Here is a 17,714-nt window from a genome sequence, read left to right as displayed (position 1 = left end):
TTAGCATCTCTGGTAATGTAATAAAGCCAACTTGTTCATCCTACATAATGATCCTGTTTGTCATAAATTGTTTTCCAAATGGAGGCCAAAATCTCTTTTCTTTCCTATCTTTTCCCCCATCTGATCACAGCAATTTTGTCTTATAAAAAAGTATTAACTGCTTCAATAAGTAAATCATTACACATTTTCAAAATGACTACTAATGGCGTGTTTTTCTATTTGTGTAGCTACAGCTCCTTCTATTCACGTGTGGGATGCAATGAACAAGCAGACGCTGTCGGTGCTGCGGTGCTACCATTCCAAGGGCGTTTGCTCCGTCAGCTTCAGTGCCACTGGCAAACTGCTGCTGTCCGTAGGGCTGGATCCTGAACACACCATTACCATTTGGAAGTGGCAGGAAGGTAGGAAAGATACTGCTTTTGCAGAGGGTGTTTACATTGTTAGAGGTATGTTGGCTTGAGTCAAGAGCAAGTGTAACTTTAAAGCATCAGCCGATCAAAAATTATTAAATAAATGCTGTGCACTATGCTCTGTACAACAAGATCTCAAATAGATGTGTTTACCCTTTCTAGTGACTGCTGAATATATCTCCTTTGAAACTATTGTGTAAAGATCAGGATAGTTCACTGATTTCCAGTAAGAATAATGTAGGGATTTCTTGAAAACTGTCATCATCATCATTATTATCACTACTACTTTATTCTTCTCTAAAGTCTGATTACTGCCTAGGTTGTCATACTCCTGAAATTATTCCCAAAAGTTGCAAATTGCAGAGATAGGGTGCCAGGATAACTCCTCTGTGCATTTTATATAATGATTGCCTTAAGCTATGCTACATGTTTTCAGATCAGCTTTGATCTATATTTCTGATTTAGGCTAAAGAGATTTGAGCTCCTTTCCTTGTCTCCTTTCTGCCTGACAAAGCCATGCCCAGATTATGGAGCTGATTCTCTAGTCTTAGAGGTTTACTTCCTCTCTCTTTGGGGATTGCTGTTGATAACTAGTGACTGTCAGAATTTTAAATATCAGCTATTAAGTTAATAACAAGTGATCTTTCATAGCTTGTCTAATAGATCCTGTGGGGATGGATGCAATGTCCATCTTATACAATCTTAGGTAGGATGAAGGATGTGTGGTCAGAACATACCTGTGTTCATCTTTAAGGGTTGATACACATTCACAATGGCAGCTAAGGATCCCAACTGAGGAATCTTCATATGGGTCAAAATTATTTTAATATTTTTAACCAGAAATGTGTATTTTTCTCAGCAAAGTCAAAATGTCCATTTTCTTTCTGCCAGGTGCCAAAATTGCCAGCCGAGCTGGTCATAACCAGCGTATATTTGTAGCAGAATTCAGGCCAGATTCAGATACACAGTTTGTTTCTGTGGGAGTAAAACATGTAAGGTTCTGGACACTGGCTGGAAGAGCTCTCCTCAGTAAAAAAGGGCTGCTGAGCTCCATAGAAGATGCCCGCATGCAGACCATGCTGTCTGTAGCTTTTGGAGCGGTACGTACTTCAACAAACCACTTGAAAATGCATGGAACCAAACTTTTTTTACCCTTCTGCCTTTATTCAGTTCAGTGAGATTTTATAACCTGGTTAATGAGTATATAAATTATTTTACTAAACTCAGTTGAGCATTCCTAATACTTACCAGCTTTCTTTATAGTAGAAAAGGCTACAGGTTTGTATGTTTTCTAGAAAAAAACCACAGATGCCTTGAACTGATAACAAACTGCTTGTTATTTAATCCAGGTAAAACAAAACTGAGTTTAGAGTGCAAGAACCAAACAGTAGAAATGAGGTTGATTTTCTGCCCACCCAAAAGTGACGGTTTTGTCATTTGTATGTGCTACTACTCATGGGTGATTAGAGAGCAGCACTGTCCTGGGGCATTCATTAATGTCAGATGCTGTTAGGCAACTGCATTAGAGGTTTCTTTTGCTTTGGGGGTTTTGGGGCATGTGCAGGCCATCTTGCAAAGTTCCACAGCACTGCTGTGTCTGGAGTTGCTCTGCATGAGCAGTACTCATATCTTCAGCTGGGCAGAAAGGCACAGATTCCTTTTGTGAAGTGGTCCTTTGCTTTGATTGTCTGCATTTCTGTCCTGTTTGACCATCTGACTGTTTGGTCCAAACTGAATTTACACTGATTTTGATCTTTGAAACTCTAACTGGGCTATGGTTGCCTTATTTTGCTACAGTATCTCTTTTACACAGTGGTGTCTCTCTGATTTATATGAAGGTCTTACAAAAAACTAAGATATTTTCCAAATGATAACTTATTGGTGCCCAACCCAGGCATTAGTCAGGGGTTTGGGAAACCTCTGTAAACTTTCTTAGGAAGAGACAGGCTGTATGCTGCGTGGCCTGAAGTTTGGTGTGAGGTTGGAGGATGCAGAGCTTCCAGGGGTTTTGTGAAAAGCTGTGCAAAGTGAATAAAGCCAAACCTGGGGGGTTTTCCATATTTCTGTAGGGAGCAGTTCTGGGAGTTCTCTTCTTGATTTTGTCTCAGAAGAAGCTTGTTCAGCCCCACAGTTTCCTCTTCTGCAGCAGCAAATAAAAGCAATTTAGCCTCTAAATGCAAATGGTATTGATTTCTTAATGTTTTTCTTCCTACCTTGCTCAGAATCAGATGATGAGTATGTTTTTCCCCTTTTCAGAATAACTTGACATTTACAGGTACTATCAGTGGAGATGTTTGTGTTTGGAAGGATCATGTGTTGATACGAATTGTGGCCAAGGCTCACAATGGACCTGTGTTCACCATGTACACCACCCTGAGGGATGGCTTGATTGTTACAGGAGGCAAGGAAAGGCCGTGAGTCTTCTTTTTTCTTTTTTTTCTGCATGCATATTTTCACTTTAAAAATGGTTTGGATTCATCCCATCAACACTATTTGAGATATTAAAGGTAGAGAGTAGTCCCTTTCAGATCCTGATAGGTATTAAGAAAAGAGCAGCCACCACCTCCAAAGTGGAGGTAATCCCATATGAGCTTCAACTCAGCTATTTTCCCCATTTATTATAAGAGAAAGCATTTAGTCTGAAATTTAGAATCATAGAATGGTTAGACTTTCTAGATTTTCTTATAGATGTTCTAGCTCCAGCAGCCATTTAGCTTTAAGCATTAGAAAGTTACCTAGTCCTTGTGGGTTACTTCTTTCACTGAAGATGTACTGAGGTTGTTAACCCAAGGGATTTGCACAGTTGTGATTGAATATATGAGTCATAAATTTTATAGCAGTGTGATGCACAACTTCTTTCAAAGGAAATATCTGCTTAGTTATGATGGCAGAGGCAAGCTGTCCTCTCTCAAATCTAAGATATAGCAAGATTCTTTCTTTCTGGGCTTGCAAGCAAAATATCTCCTCAAGCATTTAAATTTTTTTTATGCCTTCCTAGTGATAAGCAAAAGCTTCAGCTGTAATACAGTCCATCTGATGACATGATAGTGCCCCATTTGGCAGGACACAGGCCACTTATATTTTCAGACCCAACTAAAAACTTACTTCTGTGCTTGAAATATTTCCTTCTACTATTTATAAATGTTGTTGTGATTTTATTTGGAGGGTATTCTCTCTACCACTTAGCTTCAGAGGCTCTTAATCATTGATATTTGACCTGAAACAAATAGTATTGAATAACAACAAGAACCCAGAATTCATCTCTTGTGGGAAAAAGAAGTATTGACAGTATGGAAAACAAATTTTCATTTAGGAGCACTGTATGCTTTTTCCTGCCTTAGTTGCAGTTCACCAGCCTATTTTGGCAAAATCTTCGTGCTGAGTATAATGATCAATCATGTGTCAAAACAGTGCTAGTGGGAAGCAAAGAATATACTACTGCCAGGAGTACCAATTTATAATTCATTATAGTTCTTTTAATAATAATAATAATAGTAATAATAGTACAAATCAGTAATTGTGATTAAACATTCTGAAGTTCTTTAGTAAGATTATTCAGTAATCAAAGCTGTAACAGAAGCAGCTTGATATTGTGGAACATTGTTTTTCTGTTTTTCTGTTTCTGTTAGGGGAGATTGAAGACAGACAAGACATGTCCCAGCTCAACTAAAGATGCCAGATTTATCACTGCTTCAAGAAACATTATCTTCTTTTTAGAAACTTTTATAATTTCATTGTTTTCTGTACTGAAATACAAGGAGTTTTTTTGCAAGTGGGAGGGAAATATATTTAGTGTTTGCATAATTAATACCTACCAGTTGTATCTGCTATATCTGGGTAATTTATTTTGCAGCAGTGAAAACAGTGACATTTTCACAGAAGTGAAAATAATCTGTCATTTATTTCACAGAAGAAAAATACATACCTTTTATGTTTCTCTCAGCTCTAAGTTGAAAATCTCTGCCTGTCTGACTATAAGATAACTGCTTAACTGTTCTGGCTAGACAGATTCCCTCAGAGCTACTCATTCAGACTAAGCTGAACAGCACCCATCTTTCAACTTGTTCTATAAAGTAGAATAGTGAGGATTTGGAATCTTTTTTTTTTTTTCTGAGCTGTGAGGCTCAGCATGTTAACATCAACTGTTCAGGCAAACAGAGTCTTTTAACAATTTAAAATGTACTAAAATGCCTCATTTGCAGTGCAGTGCATTAAATAATGTAGTTCTTTCATCCATTAATTGTCCTTTTTGTGGCAGCTGTTGTACTCATGGTTCTTCCTGATGTCTTCACAGTTCAAAGGAAGGAGGAGCAGTCAAGCTGTGGGACCAGGAGCTGAAACGATGTCGTGCCTTCAGACTAGAGACAGGACAATTGACAGACTGCGTTCGCTCTGTTTGCAGGGGCAAGGTAAGCAAACTGCCTGGCTGGAAAGTACAGCTCATCATTTGGGGTGGATTTCTGAGTATCACATAAATTAGTTCTGCTTTCTCTTTTAGCTAGCATTTGAAATTAAAGGCTAAGCTCGAAGGTGTCTGCAACTGGTATTGTGGCAGAAAAACATCTAGTTTGTGAGACCTAATTCATTCTTAGGATAATATTCCATATATATTTTTATTGAAGACTAATTAAGAATTTATTTTCTATTTTCTTTTCACACTTTGATATCAAATATCAAATGACAAGCACTAACTCAGCCAGCATCATGATATCTACAGAGCTCTGTACTTTAATAACTCAGAGGAATTTAAAAAATAAATTTTCTTTGAATATTTAATAACTTGACTTAAGGAAACTTTCTTGACAGAACTAAAGCTCTAGATAATATTTTAATTACTGTTCATCATGAGATGTTAATGTATTTGATCGGAGATAATTCTTTCACTATTGTTTAAGGGCAAAATTCTTGTTGGGACAAGAAATGCTGAAATAATTGAAGTTGGAGAGAAAAATGCTGCATGTAACATTCTAATTAATGGTCATATGGATGGACCCATCTGGGGCCTAGCAACACATCCATCCAGAGACTTTTTCCTTTCTGCTGCAGAAGATGGCACTGTAAGACTCTGGGATATTGCTGAAAAGGTAGGTGTTAGAGAATACTTGTTTAGAGAGAAAAAAATAGATTTGTGATGCTGTTGCAGACTTGAAACTTGTTTTTTATTGTATTCTGAAAATTATCCATGTAATGCTGTTAGCATGTTAACAAGCTATTAGCAGAAGATGCTTTTAAAATATGGACAAATAGTAACAGTTGCTATTCTGGGTTTTTATTTCTTCACAGAAGATGCTGAACAAAGTCAGCTTAGGACATGCAGCTCGTACTGTTTGTTACAGCCCAGAAGGTGATATGGTAGCTATTGGCATGAAAAATGGAGAATTTATTATCCTGCTTGTCACCTCTCTAAAAATTTGGGGGAAGAAAAGGGACAGAAGATCAGCAATTCAAGATATCAGGTCAGAAAATGTTATTCCTGGTCTATTGTAGTATGCTAGAAATCTCTAATACTTTGCTTTTTAAAAATTCAACTCTGTGTTCTGGGAAACATTGCAATGATATTTCAGAGAGCTGGAATCAATGAGTGAATTGTGGAGTTTGTGGGATTATACCGGGAATAAAAAAGAAAGGGGAGGAGGTACATGGAGATAAGAGATAGCATCAGTCAAAACAACAAGGGGTGTGGACTCTAGAGTGGAGTGGTGTTCCCCAGGGGTGATGGGCACTGTTGGACATCTTGGTGGCAGCAGGGACAGTGGGATTGAGTCCCTCAGCAGGTTTGCCAGTGACACTGTGAGGGTATGGTGTGATCCACATGCTTGAGGGAAGGGACTCCTAGGAGGTAAAATGAGATCAGACACTTAGAGATGAAGACTGGATTGTGAGATAATGGAAATGCCAGTCTGTCAGTTTGCACTTTGTTGTGTTTGTTAGACAGTAGTTAGAAGTAAAATTTTGTTTCTGTTTCCTGTGTGGAGGAAAAGGCTGTTTCTTGTATGAGATAAATTGGTTGTAATCAGCTAAGGAAAGTTTTGGAGAGCAAAGTGTGATAGGAGAGAAATGCAAGCAAAGAGAGACCTTGCAGGAGAGCTCTGCTAGGAGTCAGGGGGTTGCTGGAGTTGAACACCTGTCCCAAGGTATGTTTCAGAGACAATAGAAATAAAACTTCCTCAGTAACACAAGTGGCTGTGAGGGATTTGTTCAGCTCAGGAACTGAGTTTCAGAGTTTCAGAACTAGAAAGAAAAACTGGAAGAAAGAAACCAGTGTGCAAAGCTACATTGGGGAAACAAAAGGTTTAATTTACATCTTTTTATTCAGTACATTTCATCTAGAAGTTCTGACTTTTCTTCAGTTAGAGCACTTCAGTTTTCCATTTTTTAACTTTGTAAGTATAGCATAAGGGAGTCAGAGTCATCAGGGAGATGTCACCAGTTGTTAGACCATGAGGGGGTCATGAAATCAGATCATGAACAGAGTTTTTCAAGAGATGTTACCAGTTCACTTATGTGTGTAATCTGTACCAAAATTATTGCCACCTTCTGCTGGATATGCATTCTCTGAAAATTTAATTTCAAAAGTTATTTTGCTTAGCAGACTGAATGCTCTGCATCCCTCCAGTTCTGGATAGCAGAGACTTGAAATGCAAATTTCTGCGCTTCTCAAATATTCTAATCTGTTGTAAGTGCCAGCCTCTGCTCATGAAACCCTTTTATCTGTTCAGGTTTAGCCCAGATTCCCATTACCTGGCAGTTGGTTCCAGTGAGAATGCAGTGGATTTTTATGATCTGACTTTGGGTCCCACGCTAAATCGGATCAGCTATTGCAAGGATATCCCAAGTTTTGTGATCCAGATGGACTTCTCTGCTGATAGCTCTTATCTCCAGGTATCAGTCATTAATGGTTCAAGGTACTGAATGGGAAACATACCTGTGACAGATACTCTGCAAATATTCTCCTTTGACAACTTCTAAGTTTTGTAGCTAAGTGTTGGAGTATGCTGCTGCCACTAGACTTACTTGGTTGTAGTGGTAAGTGGATGCTTTTAGTTTTGAACAGTTTTCCTGGAGATCAAATACAGAAAATAAGCCAAGAAATGAGAGCCAGGTTTCAAACCTCCTGTGATGTGTCTCCCTGCTTTTTAACATCTGATGCTGATGGGCTATCTTACAAGAGAAAGGATACAGTCTGTCATTCTGCAGGGCCTGAGGATCTATAAATTCTTTGTCTCTCTGACCAGCAATGATGGCATTACAGGTATTTTAGTGCTAGACTTTGTGGAGCAGCACCAAAGTCATGGTGTTACAAATTCCAGCTATAGGAGGGCTGAAGACATTTCTTAAAATAAAAGCAAACTAAATATAATATACCTTTTATATTTTATCTGCATCGGAAAAGAGAAATAAGCTTCTCTTATTATCAAATCAATATTTACAGCCTGAGACGAAAACACCTGTGTGTCAGTTTTAAAGATAGGAATTTATTTTGCCTTATTTGTATATACTAATGCACTAACACATACATGCAAAATGTGAGTTGTTTCAGTTATCTTTTACTAATTAGACATTTAAATGTTAAGATCCCTTATGCTTTCTCACTATTGCTTTCTGCTTGTATAGATTTTTGAGATTTTTCAACTCATTGACTAAGTTTTCTTGATAGCTGTTACTCTATGGAGTAAAAAGTAACTGTCACAAAAATGCTTTTCAAAACCCTCTGGAATTATATTTTCATCTCTTGAAACAAGTTAATGTATTGTAAATTCTCTGTGGTCACCTCAAAGGTCTCTACGGGGTCTTACAAAAGGCAAGTGTATGAAGTGCCTTCAGGAAAGCAGCTTGTGGACCAGGCTGTGATTGACAGAATAACTTGGGCTACTTGGACAAGGTAAATGATTCATGTATTTACACCTGTTAGAACACCTGGAACTTCCAGGAGAAGCACCTACTATTTAAAAGTATATTTAATCCCTTCAGTCAGATGTTTTCTTTTAACTCACCCATCTGCTCTGGCAGCAGCTCCCTAAATGCAGCACAGCAAAAGGCAGTACAGAGCACATTCCCTCAGTACACAGGGGGGCAATTATGGAATTATTCAAAAATTAATTACAGAATAAAAGCTATGTAAGGTATGCATGTGTGAAAATAAAATGTAAACGTTGCATTTTTATAGAACCAGTTAGAATATGAGATCTGATTTCTATTACCTGACTCTTGTTTTTGCAGTGGTTTTCAAAATAATTTCTTGGTCTTCTGTTTCAGTGTTCTTGGGGATGAAGTAATTGGAATCTGGTCCAGGCATGCTGAAAAAGCTGATGTGAACTGTGCTTGTGTCTCTCACTCGGGAATCAATCTCGTAACAGGCGATGATTTTGGCATGGTCAAACTGTTTGACTTTCCATGTCCTGAAAAATTTGTAAGAACTTGTTTTTGCATGGTTACACATACTGTTGATATTAGGATCTTGTCTTGTTTCTCTAAAAGACATATGATGGAAATATTTTCTTCTCTAAATTTGTAGCTTTTTAGTACCTCCTTATCTCCACAGTCTCATGGCATGCTCCACATCAGAGTTTCCCCACCATTTTGTGCAGGAGCTCTTGCTATAACCTCTTGAAGGTGTTGATATTGTCTGCCAGTCTGCTTTAGCATAGTGCCTGCCTAAGGAAAAGTCTCAAAGCCCTTAGTAATTTCCACATCTCTGATCCATTTGATAGATGAGGAAGATAGATGGTGATTTTAGTCCCATCTGTGGATCTTCATGGATGAAAAGTTTACATATTTTTCACTAACACTGTTGAATTGTTTCACTGGTTTTTATAATTTTAATTTATAATGGTTTTTAAATTTGTTTTCACTGTTAGTTATCAGGATTTGAGACTGCACAGGGTAAACTGCTCACAGAGTTGCAATGAAAATAATTGTTTTTCAGTGTCAGGAATTTTACACAAAACTTTTCCAAGTTTTGTGTAAAATTCCTAAAACTGAAAAACAATTAGTTAGTCATGTGACAAGATATATTTAATATTTTTTTGTTATCTTGAGCATTCTTTCCAATTTGCAATTGTTCTCTTATTGGCTGACAGTTTAATCTGCATTATAGCTCAATGGTAGTTCTCCTTCAGGAGATTTTTCACATTTGCTAACCTATATAACTTTTGAACATTATAAGTATGTGATGAAATAAAAAGGTAGATGAAAACATGCATGCCTGTTCTGATTTAGGAGGGTACAGAATATTTAAGACTCTCTCATTCTGTTGTTTGGGTTTTTTTCCAGGCAAAACACAAACGATTTTTAGGTCACTCTGCCCACTTAACGAATATTCGATTCACAAGTGGAGACAGATACGTGGTCAGTGCTGGAGGGGACGACTGCAGGTAGGTGTTCCAGCCATGGCTGCCACAATCTGCTCAGCACTGCACGTGGACAGTCTCCAGCAGTGCAAAGCTGAATTCAGCCTTCAACCTTTTGTCCATGTGCTTGCTTTCCTGTTCATACACAGAGGAAAACATATTTGTGACAAAATAAATATACCAAATGTTAATATGAACAGCTAATATTTAATAAGTTAGAATGTTCACATGAATATTCAGAACATCATACTTTTAATAGGAATTTCTTTTGGCTGTGTCAGCCATTTCTTTTAAGAACACTGTAGTCTTCTATATCTCATATTTAATATCTTTTTGAAAACACAGCTTATTTGTTTGGAAGTGTGTGCATATGCCTCATTGACAGAGACATGGAGACTTGCAAAGAGGAAACTGCATGAAGTACCAGGCATGAAACACCCAGGATTGCAATGTGACATTCTGCTGTGCCCTGCATGTGTAAGAAATGACCCGAGACACAGAGCAGTCTGTCTCTGACAGACGGGACCTGGAGTCTGCCAGAAGGATGGACACACTGAGGCTGCTAGTTTTGCTTCAGTGTCAGATAATCTGGGTTTGTATTCCACTCACTGCCAGATGTTGAAAACAAAATATGTGGATGAAAGGGAAAAGCGAATTGTTAATCAATGTACAGTTTCACAGCAAGTTCTTGGGGTTTTAATCAAGAGATGCTATTTCTGACCTAGTGCTGTACATTGATCTATTTTCAGCATGAATGTTTTTCCTTTAAGTTTTGAGATCTAAATAGCATAGATAAAAAGAGTATTCCATATTTTATTACAGAGAGAGACCATATATTAACTCTTAAATATATAGTATTTTAATAAATGTTTAATTATTATAATAGAAATTATATTTCTATGGCTGGTCAAAGGGAAACATCATATCTGATGAAGCAGAAAATAATAGAGTTGATTCCTTGTGACTGAAATATTTCTGTATTTAGAGGCCTGGGTCACAGTCATGTCTGGTGAAAGCCGTTGGATATGCATGATCTTCATGGCTAATTTAGTGTTTTTGTTGCACTTAAACATTAAATTAGTTCTATGAGCAAAAATAGATTTGCTCACTTTGCGAGTGCCTTGCCCACTACCTAAAAGTCTAACTCCAATTTTTGCCTTGTGAATAAAAGTATTCTCAGTGGAAGAGAGATTATTGCTGTGTTACTTGACTGGGCTGTGAGCCTCTCTGCTGGAAATGAGGACCAGGGTGAGGATTTTGTAGTCTTCTTGTCGATAAAGTTTGGGATGTCAGCAGTGGCAAAAATAGAATTTCAGAGCAATATGAATTGATTTTATTTTCTCAGCATCATAGGGGAGATTCAGAGAGAACTTTCTGAGCATTATATTTTATACATTTGAACTTTTAATAGAGTTAGGACTAGCTGGGAGATGTCTCTATTCAGATTTCTCTTCTGACTGTAAAAATGTCCAATCATCTGCTTCTTTGAATGGACCTGCTGTCGCCTCGAGCATTTATTCTATCCTGCAACATAACTGAGATTCTAAGTTGGAAAAACATTTCAGTGATAATAAAATCCTGAACAAAGCTGTGTTTTGGGTACAAGTGAGGAAGGTTTCATCAACTGTTTGTCTAAATCATGCCATAGAGAAACATTACAGATAGTTAATTTTCATGCAATATAGCAGGGATCAAAAATCACTAATTATCAGCACTGCTTCCATTGTGGCATTCTGCTGTGCACAGAAAACTTTCTGTGTAAGCCAGCATTGCTTTGACAGTGGCACTTGTTTAGGTCAGTCAAGAGGCTTTGGTGTTTTTCAACTCTTGCATTTTCTTATGCCAGATGAAAAAGAATTAAGCCTCATTTCTTCTTGTAATCATCTTGTGTGCATGTTGGTTACAGAAGGAATGGGAGGGCTTGCAGGTAGAAGAGAAGGAGGAGAAAAGTTACAGAGCCAAACTTTTGTGCTCTCCTTGTTATGTGCTATACAAAACTGGTTACCCAACTGTCTTAGGTAATATATTTTATATATCAATCTATAGTGAATATTTATTTTAAAGAAGTTGATGAACTAAACAGTTATCAGGTTTCTCAGCATGCTGGTTCTTAGCAAAGTCTTGCCAGTCATGCAGCTGCTATTCTACAGGAGCAAAAACTCTGAGGATTTGGTCATGAGTATACAGGGAGATTTTGGCAGTAATGTTTTTGAGTTTAGGGGAATTGCATATGAGAATTGTGATTAGACCTGATGTGTCTCATAACCTTGTTTCCTGTCTGTCTGTTGTACGTGAAAATTAGTCTCTGGTGTTTATATCTTCTCTTTACTAGGGAAATTGTTTGCAGTGTGCTCTTTTATGGCTGTGATTCTATCCCTTATTAAACACATCTGCGCAGGACTTTCGCACTTGAAGTAAGATTTGTCCTGCCTCTATTTTAAAGTTGCCTTTTGTTGGATCAAGATGGATGACCTTCAAGAGCTCACTCATAGTCTGTCCTGCTCAGACTGCCAGATCAAAGTCCATATTTTTCTGTCTGAGTTTTCCCCACAAAACCCTAGGCTCTGCGAGCTCTTCTGTAGGCCTTCCCCCAGTGAAGGAGGTGTGTGGATCGAGAGGGTTTGTTCCTCCAATCCCTGTCACTGATCCTCTTCTCCTCCCTCCCGCTATGTCCTTCATGAATGCTGTGCCTCTCCACTGATAATTTGTCCATTGGTGCTTTTCCCCTGAGGAATCCCAAAGGCCACACCAGAGCTGAAGATGAGCAGCAAGGGGTGGGAGGGACCGGGCTGAGGGCTGCAGCCTCCAGGTCTCCCTGCTTCACTCTCCTCCAAACCTCACCGCTGCTCTAAAGGGCTGGCATGGGAGCTGGAAGCTTAGGAGCTCTTTAAAAACTAAACTGCCAGCATTGTTTCTCCTCCTCCTGCAGCCTGCATTGGTAGCCAGTGTTTTCCCTGGTAAAACTGCTCTGTGGTTTGCCGGGTAAAAATGGGGGCAGCCAGCTGGGAATGGTCACAAATGCTGAGGAGAGTGAGCAGAGCCTCGGTCGCAGTTTGGAGCATACTGTAGCTGTGATTCTCTGCTGAAGGGAAGAGCTGGCTGTCAGCATGGCCCAAGCTGGCAGCTTTATGGTGGTTTTGGTCTTTTTGTCTGTGATGGTGCTTGCTACTGTGCCTCATTTGCTGTTTACATTAAATGCTACTGTAGTAACTTGCTAATTGTTGCCACCCATGCTTGAAGCATGTGTACATGGGGACAGGCTGCCTGTTCTGATAGGCACTGGATCTCGAGGCTGAATGCTCCACTGAGAAGTCAGAGAAGGACAGAACCCTGTAGAATAGGTCAGGGAAGAAGCTGGAATGTGGAGGGACCAGTGACAGCCTTTCATGTGGAAGCATCAGAGAGAACTGAGAGCAGGAGGGCTTTGCCTGAAGCTGGAGAAAACCTCTTCTGCACCAGGGAAGGGGAAGGAAAAGGTCTTCGTATAATTTAATAACTTACAGTGGATGATTTTTTACTGTAGCTTGTCTTTTTGGTTAGCAGCAAACGTACATCTTTGGGATCTTTAGTCAGCAATATTTTTGGTAATAAAATATATTAACTGGAGAACTGAGTAAAAATAACATTTCAGTTAATAAAATAATTATGCACTTAAAGCTAATAAACATAATTAGAAAAAAAAAAGATAATAATGAAAATACAGCCCCTAGGAGCAAGGAAATACAAAAAATAAACACATTTAGAACTGAAAGTTGCCATAGTGCAATCAGGTTAATGCTAACCTGCACTTGTGCCATCAGAAAGCAGGTCCAGCAGGTGAGACATCTCCTCAGTCTTAAACAAGACCAAAACAAAGGACTTCAGTACCAAGAGCAGGACTTGGATAGCATTCAGGAGTGGCTTAGTTTAAAACCATGATCCAGTTCTCTCAGCTGCTGCCTGAAGCACCTGAGCCCACTGTTTGAGCTGAAGGAAAGTTTGCCAAGAGCCCCAGTGCCCCTGAGCCACCCTGAGCACGGCCATGCAGCACCTCCCCTGCCCTGGGGTCCTGCCCAGGGCTGAGTGTGCTGGGCAAGCTGTAAGAGTGTCACCAGCAAAGGATCTTGGCTTCAAATACAGCATTTAATTGGGCAAGGTGGCATGTTCCCTGTTTCATTGTCAGTGTCAGTCACCAGCCTTAATCCTGAAAGTGGTTTTTTTTAATAATTCTGTTAACATAAGCTATAGAGAAGTCATCTTGTCAATGTTTTGGACAAAGAGGAGCATCCTGTAGACCCTACAGAAGGGGAAGTAACACTGCAAATCACAAAGTGAATTGCCACATCAGTGATGTAAACACCCCTAATTGCATTGCATTTGTGTGCTTTTTTGTTCTGAGTGGTTTTTTATGCTTCCTTGCAACTGGCTCTGTTTTTCTAAAATTTTTAGCAGCATTTGATTTCTCCTCATGTGGATAGGTCCATGTGCTTGCCAAAGCCTGCTGTCATTCTTCATGCCATTCACTGTTGGGTGATTACACCAAACCCATTTATTTTGTTGGTCCTGCCTTCTGCTCTTCACTTAGCTTTGACTTCAGACTTAAACTCGAGATATCTCCTTTTAGAAATACAAACAGAATAGTTTTAGGTGTCTAATATGCATAAAAGCCACAATAAGGTTCCTTGCCAAAATCATTTGCATCTAAGAAGTATTAGATGGTTTTCTCAGTCTATTTGATGCTAGAACAGGTCAACACTCACCATACTTTTCTCCGTTTACTATCAGTAAACCCGTCACAACCTTGATACCTTGACCTGTTTTTTTTGTTAAGTGTGAAATCAGCAATCCAACTCATTCACTACTTCTTTGGAAAGGAAGTGGAAAAAAATCACAGAATGTGTGTTCTCTTCTCCACCCTTCTGTTTAAAACAAAACAACAAAAGGCATAAGGTCTTAGCATGACGACAGTCAGCAATTCTTCTAATTTCCATAATGCTTATAATTTCCTCTGATTTTTGGAATTATGGAACATAGGGTGGAAGAAGCAGTAACAGGAAACCAGTAAACATAGGGTGGAAGAAGCAGTAACAGGAAACCAGTGAACAAACATGGAGAAAAGGCAGAAGAAAGGAAAGCAGAGAAAGGAACACTCAAAAATAGGCAAAGGCAAAAGATGGAAGAAGTGACATGGGTGGTGGTGAGTGGCCAACATCTTGTTTCAGGTGGGAAGCATCCAGTGGCTGCTTGGGAAGTGTAAGGGCTGGAGAGCAGCAGAGTGCTCAGGGAAAGGCTGCAGGGAATTTTGGTTGCTCTGTTTTTGGGAAGATGCAGCCACTCCCACTCCCTTACCTGTGGGACTCCTGTTCAGAGCTGAGGTGCAGCAGCAAAGCACAAGTTACCCACAGCTGCACTGGATACAGTGGAACAAAGAAAGTGCTGTAAAGACAGAAGTGCTCTGTAGTACTGAGAGCTCAGGCAAAAGAGTTGAAGGATGTATTTTAAAAGGCTACTTATCTTTCTACCTAAACCAAACCTGGATTGTTTTAATAGGCCTCTTCTGGAAATGTTATTCAAATAAAAAATATTAAACCAAAGAAACATTATACTTCAGAAAACTCTTCTTAACCAAGCTGTTGCAATTAATGCCTCTCATTTCTTTCCTATTCAGCAGTTCTTGATTCAGTTCCCAGGTATTCACAACATTTAAGATGACAGACATGAAAGCTGTGGGCTCTACATTTAACTCAAGGTGTGACAGCCAGAGGAATCTGCAGAGGGTGGTTCAGATCCTACCTGAGCCAAATTTTCCTTCAGTGGTTCCATGCCATGGGCATTCAAATATAGAGGTAGTCAGGTGAATGTAATTAGACCCAACAAATACATCTGAGTATATAAATCAGTATATATCAGAGAAATAAATCAGTACAAAATTTTTTATTTTATCCCATAGTAAACCATTATTAAAAAGGGAAATAATTATGGTAAACTTCATGTAAAAAACAATCCAAGCCCATTATAGGTGCTGGTTAGACAACTGGACTTACAGCAACTCTTTGTAAGAAACACAAAATTTGTGCATGAATAGTAGGACTGATCCTTCTCCACTTGCAAGAGGGCAGTTGTGTTTGGGACATGAGAGGCAGGATGTTCCTATTGCTTGGTATGTTTTGGTTTCTCTTCCAGAAGCCATCGTAGGTGTTTCCTTTGTTTCTATTGCTGTTTGTGGGATACCTTCAAGACCCTACAAAGTGATTTTGCCCTTTCCAGCACATATCTTGCTTAGTTTGGGCAGTGATGTCATGTGAGGGCTTATTGAAAAACAGAAAGAAACCAAAACCTCAAATGTTTTTTGTTTTATAATGCTATCCCCCAAAGTATTGTCATGTTCCAGTGATGTGATCTGTATGACTCACACTTTTTGTAAAGGAAAGCAGGTTGTATCCACTTAACTACTAAGTGGCACCCACATAATGGGTGTGTGAAACAAGAGGATTAAGGCCAGTTGTGCTTTAGCAGTTTTCTAAGATGAAGGGACAATTGCCACTGTCCCATTGTGTGTGGTGCTCATAAAGCTGGTGCTGCCTTCAGCTGCTCTCAGTGAGGCCGAGGAAGAGGATGAGGCCATAAGAATAAAATGTAAATTATTGTAGCTAACCGTTGCATTGGTGGATACTGAAAAAGGGCTGTAGTGGAGGGGTATTTTAGTTTCAGTCCTCTGCAGGATTGTAAGCCTTTAGGGTAAAAAAGGACATGTTTATGTAATATCCTCCATTATTCCTTCATTAGCTTTGGCTCTTACTACTCTGCCTCCTTCCCACAGAAGCCCCTGTCCCAGCTCCCCCCTCCCAGCCACCAAATAAGTTTATTTTTCCAATGCAGTGGCTGAGAAGGCCAACTTTAACCACAGATTTGCTGGTGGTCATTTGTAATGACTAAAGCCAATCCTGAGCATTCTGTTGCTGAAAATTAATTTTCTATTAACTTAATTGCAAATTCTTGAGACAGGGGAGAAGGGGGAATCCACTGGATCCATTCCATGGACCTCTCCATGCAATGGAGCTGGAAGTGGTACTGCCATAACACCATGATTTTTTCAACCACCATTTGCACCCAGGACATGTGTGACACTGTATTCTTCTGGAATCCAGTAAATATCCTTTCTAAAGGAACTCCAGGCATGAACACAGACACACATTGCATGAAATAAAAATGGTTTCCTGTACTTTTGTGAAATGGTGCTGTTGGGTAGTACTTCACACATTTCTGGTCTGTTTTTCCTTTTCTTGCTACTATGTACCCTAGTGTTGTGGTTTCAGGTGCAAAATAGCTTGATTTTTTTTTTTTAAGCAGTATCTGGTAATTAGCTTAATTTCTGCTTTTTAGTTCAGTTACAGGTATACAGAATAAAGTAATGGAAAAGCTGCATTACTGATTTGTGAAGCAAGCTAAAGCATTTTTAATGTAAAATTCCATATTAGAATACACTCCAGCCCAAAATGATAACTTGAAAATGTAACAAACTAAGTAAATGCATTAGAATCATTTAATTTTTAAAAAAAATGCAAGTTTAGCTTTGTAGCTTGGTTTGTTCACTGTTTTTAGCAGAGGAAAAGCTTTTCTCACACTGAACACTGTGGGTTGGTGACAGCCCAGCACAGCAGTGGAAATGCAGCAATGGAGATGGTCCTGGTCTTCTGCTGCCCTTACAAATTGTCTCCTCATCTCACATGGAAAATAGCTTCATGGTGGCAGCTGTTTCTGCAAGGGACAGCTAAGGAAGGCATTGGGAAATTCTGTAGAAAAAATAATGTTCTTTGCAGTCTTTCATCTGGAAACCCATTCCAGCAGTGCTCTGTGCAACAGCAGAGCACATCCTCTCCTCTCCAGCCCCCTGTCAGGTCACCTCACAAAAATATTTTACTGTAGTTCTTTAAGCTTAAAATGCGGTTGTCTGTTCAGATTTGTTGTTTCATTA

The 17,714-nt window shown here is 39.1% G+C and overlaps 1 protein-coding gene across 4 annotated transcripts in view; it reads left to right on the top strand.

Annotated features, from left to right (window-relative positions):
- Positions 1 to 13,824, top strand: part of EML5 (EMAP like 5) — a 94,265-nt gene extending 80,441 nt beyond the window's left edge. For 2 of the 4 annotated variants that reach the window (XM_054276247.1, XM_054276245.1), the window contains 11 exons: positions 228 to 401; positions 1,302 to 1,510; positions 2,667 to 2,824; positions 4,705 to 4,819; positions 5,306 to 5,494; positions 5,694 to 5,866; positions 7,130 to 7,292; positions 8,189 to 8,292; positions 8,667 to 8,820; positions 9,684 to 9,784; positions 10,106 to 13,824. In XM_054276247.1, coding sequence (XP_054132222.1) covers positions 228 to 401; positions 1,302 to 1,510; positions 2,667 to 2,824; positions 4,705 to 4,819; positions 5,306 to 5,494; positions 5,694 to 5,866; positions 7,130 to 7,292; positions 8,189 to 8,292; positions 8,667 to 8,820; positions 9,684 to 9,784; positions 10,106 to 10,142 — 1,577 coding nt within the window. In that variant the 3' untranslated portion in view covers positions 10,143 to 13,824. Of the gene's footprint in view, positions 1 to 227; positions 402 to 1,301; positions 1,511 to 2,666; positions 2,825 to 4,704; positions 4,820 to 5,305; positions 5,495 to 5,693; positions 5,867 to 7,129; positions 7,293 to 8,188; positions 8,293 to 8,666; positions 8,821 to 9,683; positions 9,785 to 10,105 lie in introns of those variants that run through there. The other 2 variants (XM_054276246.1, XM_054276249.1) reach the window with 2 other exon arrangements.
- The last annotated feature ends 3,890 nt before the right edge of the window (positions 13,825 to 17,714 follow it).

The sequence above is a fragment of the Melozone crissalis genome, unplaced genomic scaffold, assembly GCF_028551555.1.
Source record: "Melozone crissalis strain CALT ecotype California unplaced genomic scaffold, PUWL_Pcris_2 ptg000018l_1, whole genome shotgun sequence".
Taxonomy (NCBI): Eukaryota; Metazoa; Chordata; class Aves; order Passeriformes; family Passerellidae; genus Melozone; species Melozone crissalis.
The sequence above is the reverse complement of the archived record's forward strand: the minus strand, read 5'-3'. Positions and strand labels throughout refer to the sequence as shown.